At 50.4% G+C, this 7,720-nt stretch overlaps 1 protein-coding gene across 13 annotated transcripts; it reads right to left on the reverse strand.

Annotated features, from left to right (window-relative positions):
* Nucleotides 1-40: 40 nt before the first annotated feature.
* On the reverse strand, nt 41-6,861 carry Zfp213 (zinc finger protein 213). 13 transcript variants are annotated; one of them, NM_001439968.1, is given in 6 exon segments: nt 41-1,529; nt 2,554-2,631; nt 2,806-2,876; nt 3,084-3,201; nt 4,004-4,522; nt 6,686-6,861. In NM_001439968.1, coding segments are annotated over 5 exon segments (711 nt in total). In that variant the 5' UTR covers nt 4,403-4,522; nt 6,686-6,861; the 3' UTR covers nt 41-1,484.
* Between the last annotated feature and the right edge of the window lie 859 nt (nt 6,862-7,720).

Raw genomic sequence — 7,720 nt, forward strand, 5'->3', positions numbered from 1 at the left:
TCTCACTCAGAAAAGCCAGCTAAAGAATGAGAGGCTAGAGGGAGTTTTCCATGTTTATTCAAACTCTTCTGAAGCCCACTGGTCTGTTCCTGGTAATGTGAATCTGCACACAATGCAGATTAAAAACGTGGAAATACAGTGCTTGAGGAGTCAGCTACGAAGTGCTGATGGAGTACTAGTGTTAAGTACAACAAAAGTCACACGTCTGGAGGCCTGGGTGTTCTCTAGTCAGCCTGCTAGAACCACCACCTCCCCTAACCTCCAGACCTGCAGTGTATCTCGGGGCTCAGAGCAGGACAACTGGGCAGCTCCTGGGGTCAGGGCGTGACAGCGGTCACAGGTTGGAAGTGTGGAGACTGTTGGAACAGTGAAGGCTAAGAAACTGCTGGGGTGGAACCCAGGACCTAAATCCCCACTGGTGTGGGCCCACAGCCCTTCCCAAGGCCAAAACCCAGCAGCCCCGAGGACGGAGGCCAGTCCCCACTGGAAGGCACAAGTAGAAAGGGCAGAGGCTTAGCCAGGCTGCTGGGGCCACATAAGAAAGGAGGAAACAAAGAACGTTTGCCCAAGCAGGGCTGGAGGGCTCTGGGGAGAAACCTTAGGTCCTGCCTGAGCCCTCAGACCACCTGAGCCTCGGCTGGAAACTGTGATGCTCCAGGAGACAAGTGCATGAGAAATCCAGACCAGGAGAGACATGATAGCCGGATCCTGGGGGCCGGCAGGCCAGGTCAGAGTAAGGGGGCCTTGTGTCCCTCTGACAGGCTGGCAGTGGTCACAGGTGAGTGGAGAATTCCCCAGGGGGAAGAAGAAACTCTGTGAGAGTCACAGGAAGTGGGGGAAGGTGCGGGGGAGGGCTGCTCAGGTCACACCATTGGCTCACCCCACCGGTTGAGCCATCTTGGCGTGCAGGCTCTGGTGCGCAATGAGGTGTGCACGCTGCTTGAAGCTCTTGTCACACTCGCCACAGCCAAATGGCCGCTCGCCTGTGTGCACACGCCTGTGGTCTAGCAGGTAGGAGCGCAGGGAGAAGCTCTTGCCGCACTCAGTGCAGCTGAAGGGCTTCTCGCCTGTGTGGATGCGCTGGTGGTCAGCCAGGTAGGCACTGCGGCTGAAGCTCTTGCCACACTCAGAACAGGAGAAGGGCTTCTCACCCGTGTGCACGCCCTGGTGGCGCACCAGGTCGGAAGAGCTGCGGAAGCTCTTGTCGCATTCAGGGCACTTGTGTGGCTTTTCCCCCGTATGTGTGCGCTGGTGCCTGGCTAAGTCTGAACCCCAGCGGAAGCGCTTCCCACACTGTGCGCAGCTGTGGGGCTTCTCCGTCACTAAGTTCCGAAACTGGCGCCTGCGAGTGGGCGGCCGCCCCCGACGTGCTACCACCGGCTTGTCCGGGGCTGTCCTCCTTGGGTTCTCACTCTCCCAGACCTCGGTCTTGGCCTCCTCAGGCTTCCAAGACATAGGCACTTCGTTCTGTCCCAACAATGCTGTCACTGTCTCCTCTGCAGGGGGCTTTTGGCTTTTGGGTCCCAAACCTGCAAGGAGAGAGGGGAGCCTCTTTTTAGTCCCCCTTGATTCTGGTTCAGGAAGAGAGTTGAAGAGATGTGTCTTAGAGAAATCTCCCTGGCTTTGAGGTTCAGGCTGCTGTGGCTCACATCAAGCCTAGGTCTTCTCATCTACGAAATGACTGGATGATAGGCAAGCAAGATGGCCTCAGTGGGTAAAGTCACTTGCCGCCAAGCCTGATGACCAAGCCTGAGGCCACCCCTCACCCCCAACCTACATGGTAGAACGAAGCCTAGAAAACCATCCTCTGATCTCCACACATGTCCTTCTCTGCATTGTAAACAAAAGAAAAACATTAAAACGCAGTTTTATTTCAAAAGTGTTTTTAATGGGAAGATGACAGGTCAACAAACGAGCAGTTCTGAGGGAGCCTCGGGGACATCAGCTGAGCTGATCCTTCTGAGAGGTGCGTGCCACTATAAAGACCTCTGCCTGTTCCCTGTACCAGCACCCCGCTTTCCACAGGTGAAGCCACCACCACACGCCCCGCCCACTGAGCACAGCTGGCTTAACTCTGTAAAAGAAGGCATCAGAATGTGCAGCTATGGTGATCCTCTCCCACTCCCTTCCTTAAGTTTCATCTCTGCAGAGGACAGGGAGGAACTCCAAACGTTCAGAGTACTACCAGTAAAGTAAGATGGGACCAGGGAACATGAGGAAAGGGCCTGACTTGTGTGGCTTCAAATAGTGGGGTACAACAAGGGCTCTTGTTTTTTAGCATTTCTGTGGCTGACATGATCCATCGATCTCACTGAATCCCAGATTTTTATGTAGGGGCAAATATTCCCGCGTGCCAGACTGAGAAGATGCCCATACGAGCCCTCAGCCTGGAGCCAGCACAGGGAGAGCATGGTCGACTGCTCACACAACTCAGACACAGAAACTTGAACATCATCGGGAGCTGCTGGGGAGACTCAGGAAAGGCTGATCATGGAAGGGTGGGGGAAAAGGCAAGATTACAACAGAAAGAGGGGACCCGATGGATCTGCTCACCGAGGGCAGCATCCCGGGAGTTTTCTCTCTTGATATCCCAGAAGAGGTTTCTCTGAGCAGGGTCCAGGGAGCTCCATTCTTCTCGGGAAAAATAGAAAGGGATGTCTCCCAATGCCACAGATTTTTGAAATGGGGAGATATGACCCAGCTCAGGTCTCCCAGGTAGCTGTTTGTGAGTGGGGACAGGAGGGGTCAAATTATGTAGTCAACAGCACCAAGCCTTTTAAGAGAGTATAAGGACTGCTAACTCACATCAACTTCAGAGGCAAAGCAGACATCCAACATCTCTCCTGTCCGTCTCTCTTTAAGAACAGGGGGCTGGGCTGAAGGAAAAGAACAGAGCTTCGTACAGGCCAGAATCAAGGGCTGAGACGGATGGCTTCACCTACACTTGCAAGTGCACACCTGTCAGATGCATGCATACATGTACGCGTGTGACTGAACTTCCGTGCCTGCCACACTCAGGGCAATTCTAGAGAAGAAATCTAGCCCCTGTGCAGCCACACGGTTGACTGAAGAGTTTTGCTCACCGTGGCTGTGCTGCTCTTGGGATGCACATAGCTGCTTCTGCACTCCTGCCTTCTTGGGAGATGCTGTGGCTTGGAATTCCTGGACTGCTGCCTTAGGCTCCACCTCTGAGAGCTCATCCTGTGCAGAAACACATAGCATGCCCATCACACAGACCAGCCTGGAGGTAGGGGATGCCACAACTTAATCCTGGGAAGGAAATACGGGAAACAGCCCTTGGGAGGCTAAGGGTTGGGAAGGAGTAGGGATCAAATGGAGGCCCAGAAAAGTTCAGAAAAGAATGAGACACCAGGCAATGTTTTGTACCCAAAGACATTTCATGATCAAGAGGCCCCTAAAATGCCAAAATTATAGTCACTCAGTAAGGGAGAAATGGGGCAGGGGTGGTCCTCCTGCCGAGGACAGAACCCACACCCTAGCTGCATTAGTACACCATCTCTAGATCTCCTAGTGTCAGGAAGGCAAGTTAGCAGGCTATCCTTAGACAGCTCTGCTTCCTTATACACGTCTGGAGCTCTGATGCACATCAGCGTAGACTAACTACAGCAAAGCATGAATACTTGTGTGGACCTAAAACCTTCCTGGACTCACTTGGGAGGCAGAGGCAGGTGGACCTCTGTGAGTTCAAGACCAGCCTGGTTAACAGCAAGTTCCAGGACAGCCAGGGGTTACACAGAGAAATTCTGCCTCAAAACAAACAAACAAAATCCAACAACAACAAAAACCACATTTCTGGACCATAACCACTTTAAATTCAATAAAGTCATGAAGAACAGAGTATATTTACTTAAGACAACATTGGCAATTTTTTGTTTGTGCTTCTCTGGACTTGGTGTTTTTCCCCTGCCCCCGGGCCCTGTGGAGACTCATCTCCATGAAGATGGTCTCTATTCTTCAAACATGGAAAGGACTCCTCCCTCACCTGTGGCCAGGTTTTCAATGACTGATTCTGTATGTCCTCCACCAAAGCGACAGCTTCCTCACCGCTCCCAAGGTGCTGTGTCCTCACCCGGGCTTGGATCTCCCCAGGTAGCACAGCCAGGAACTGCTCCAGGACCAGCAGTTCCAGGATCTGCTCCTTGCTATTCAGCTCAGGCCGCAGCCAGCGGCAACAGAGCTCCCACAGCTGGCTGAAGGCTTCGTGTGGTCCGCCCGCATCCCTGTAGCAGAACTGTCGGAACCGCTGGCGGCAGGCTTCTGACTCCCTGCTGTTCACTGGTTGGGCAGGCTCCTGTTCCCAGGAGCAGTCTTCCACCTTCACAATCATAAGTCCTTCTTCCTCCCCAGGAGCAGGGTCTTGGAGCTCCTGGAAGGATGCCATGCCCCAGCCCAGCCTAAGGCTCAGGGCTGGTTAGCCTTAGCTTGAGGCTCCAGAGCTGAGCCTCTCAGTCTCCCAGAGGGATTCTGTGTGTGGGCTGGGCTGGCATCAGAACACACCTGCCTATGGAAAGAGTAAAAGAGCGGTATTTGAGGGAGATCGGAATACACCAATCTGGAGGAAAGTCGGGGGACTCTGTTATCTACTCTGTGCCTCTGAAGCCTCTTTATGGTTTAGTGCAATGGTGTACTCTGTGTAACTGTGTATTGGTAACACAGACCACAATCCTTCATCACTACGTCTGACATCCCAAGTCTCGGTTTTTTTGTGGCCCGTTTGACAGCAAAACCTAATGTCACTCATTCAGAAGCAGTACTGCATCTGTTAATATGAGCTTATTTTTACCTTCATGTATAGTAACTTTCCAAGCTTAGCAGCGACACTAAGCATGTCTACGCGGTCTGTAAAGCTTCCTTGAGCTGGCTGCAGATGGAGCTCAGTCGTTAGAGTGCTTACCTAGCATAAGTGATCCACACCACTACCTTGAACTGGGTGACATGGTATATTTTTTTTTATGGTATATATTTCTAATACCGGCACTCAGACATTCAAGGAAGAAAGATTAGAAATTCAGGGTCATCTTTGGCTACGTGGGAAGTCTGAAGCTGGTGGGCTACAGAGATAGCTCAGAGGTTAAAAGCATTCACTGCTCTTACAGAGGAATCAGGTTTGCTTTTGAGCACCCACATGGTAGCTCAGGGCCCAATCCCTCCTTCTTCTTCTTTCTTCTTCTTCTTCTTCTCCTTCTCCTTCTCCTCTTTCTCCTCTTCCTCCTCCTCCTCCTCCTCCTCCTCCTTTTTTTTTTTTTTTTTTTTTCCGGAGCTGGGGACCGAACCCAGGGCCTTGTGCTTGCTAGGCAAGCGCTCTACCACTGAGCTAAATCCCCAACCCCTCCAATCCCTTCTTCTGACTGCGCACACACCATATGCAGGTAAAACACTCACAGGCACAGAATAAAATAACTAATTCTAAAAGAAACGTTTTTAAATCACTGAGCTATGTTTTTCAACTATCACTGAGTGCTGTTTTTCAAGACAAGGTTTCTCTGTGTAGCGCTGGCTGTCCTGGAACTCACTTGTAGACCAGGCTGGCCCCAAACTCTGAAATGCTCTTGCCTCTGCCTCCCAAGTACTAGGAGCATCTGCCCCCATATGTTTTCTAAGTGGATATACTTCAATCGTAAAATTTCCCTGGGCATAGCAGAACATGCTTAGTGGTGCGTGTCTAATCCAAGAACTGTAGGAACCAAGGCAGGAGTGCCCAGAGTTATCAATCAGTCTGGGCTATAGAGCAAAACTGTCTAAAAAATTATAATTATTGTGTTTAATTATGAGTGTGGTTTTAAGACCCTCTACTGATAGGCCATACTGTTATTTTTCTCAAATTTGAAAACTCACAAATTTATGGAGCTGGAAAGATGGCTCAGTGATTAAGAGTATGTCTTTGTCTTGAAGAGACCCCCAGATTCGATTTCCAGCATCCAACCATTTGTAATTCCGGTTCTGGGGTATCTGACAGCCTCTATTGGCCCTTCTTGAGCACTGCATACCTGTAGTACACTTACATACATGAAAGCAAACACTCAAGACATACAAAAATCTTTGTTAAAGAAAAGCTTACAAATTTCAGAAACATCTTATTCCACGTAAGGGACAGGTGGTATAAGAGGCCTCATGGACACCATCCAACATCATTTATTCAACAACTATATATGAATGTATGGTATGTATTTGTATTTTATGTGGTTACTACTTCACATACTCTCATAAGTGTGATCTGAATTTTTCTCTTTTATTTCAAAAATCTAATTAGCATGAATATCATAATTTAAAGAACGGGAGGGAAGTGTTAAAATATCAATGTTTCTTTTCGATTCACTGACAATATGACATATGACGGTGTCATATTTTTCCCATGCTTTTACTGAAAATTGTTATCTTCAGAATCTACAAGCTCTTGATGTGTGTTTTACATAAATGAGATCTTATGAGCAAACCATTTTGGATTTCGCGTTTTTTCACCTAGCAACGTTATCTTCGTAAGTGAACCTATAAGCTTCCGCGGCATGGGAGTACTCCAGTTTCTCAACCAACCCGAGTGATGCATTCGGGCGGTTTCTAATTCTTCTCCACTACCACAAGCACTTCATTTACGCTTCTCTTCACGAGCCTTCAGTCTCATCCTCCAGTGACCGAGGAGGTGTCCTCGGGGAGGGCCCGGACTCACCAGGGTCGCTCGGCAGGACGTGGGAAATGGGGACGGTCCCCAGCAGCCTGGCGAGGGCGGCGGGCTCAGCGGTGCTGCCAGGAGACTCGGAGAGCCCGGAGCCGCCGAGGGCCGGCGCTGCTGAGAGAAGAGCGTCCTCTCCGGCCGGCGTCTCGAGCACCGAATCCGCACGAGCCCTCTGAGAGAAACGCCGGTCCCGCCCCCAGGACACACCGCCCAGAGCCGCGCAGCTGCTCAGAGCTTCCCCTCAGCTCCCGGGGCCGGAAGTTCGCGCGGGGGTCGCTGGGAAACCAGCTGGCGCATGCGCCGGGATAAGCACTTGGAGCTCGTATCCAGAATGCCGTTTGTCCCAGATGGGTAGCCAATGAACAGGGAGAATTCTCTCCTGTAGCCAATCTGACACTCTACAGCTAGAGATTTGGAAGAAGTCTCATTTTTGCCTTCTGGGTCGTTCTACACCTAAGTCAGGTCCTTGGGAGATCTAGGAGCTTCCCGAAAAGTGCGGTCTAATTAGAGCGGATCCTCCATCATGTGCAGTATCTCCTGACCAGCAATTCCATCTGTACTGAGCTGAGGAACAGGAGTCCTGCTGCCTAGCGACACTGAGCAGGAGACGCCCCTTTACCCAGAGCATGTGTTAAGCATTGTTGCAACTTGTTAAAGTCACTATTGGTGTTAACGGTAAATTACCTTTATGTTGTAAATATCCTTGAAGTTTATTTTCCTACAAATAGACAAAAAACAGAAAGGGGCAATTTGACTCCGTAGGCAACTGTTGGACTTTCCTTGCTTCCCTTGCTGCCTTGAGCAAAAGAACTGTTAGTCAAACAGCCAGCCGGATTGACCTCGTGTCAGCACTGGCTATCTGAAACACTCAGTGGACACCTTGAGAAAACTACACGTTGATCAAACCTGATTATCCCTGCAGCTTCAACCAGGGCTGTTTTGAGATAGGCATCAGTTCTTGCTGTCACAAGCCTCTGGATTCTAGCTACCCTGAAGCGATGTCCAGGTAGACTACAGAGGGTACATTTC

The sequence above is a fragment of the Rattus norvegicus genome, chromosome 10 (genome assembly GCF_021556685.1).
Source record: "Rattus norvegicus strain SHRSP/BbbUtx chromosome 10, alternate assembly SHRSP_T2T, whole genome shotgun sequence".
NCBI lineage: Eukaryota > Metazoa > Chordata > Mammalia > Rodentia > Muridae > Rattus > Rattus norvegicus.

Excerpts from the sequence above, each read along its gene's own strand:
- Zfp213 (XM_087570156.1), bottom strand. The coding sequence starts at position 4,402 with ATGGCATCCTTCCAGGAGCTCCAAGACCCTGCTCCTGGGGAGGAAGAA. Across the intron at positions 2,877-3,083 it reads CCAAGAGCAGCACAGCCACG|CCCAGCCCCCTGTTCTTAAA; the intron begins GTGAGCAAAACT and ends CTTTTCCTTCAG. Across the intron at positions 2,720-2,805 it reads GCTTTGCCTCTGAAGTTGAT|CTACCTGGGAGACCTGAGCT; the intron begins GTGAGTTAGCAG and ends ACTCACAAACAG.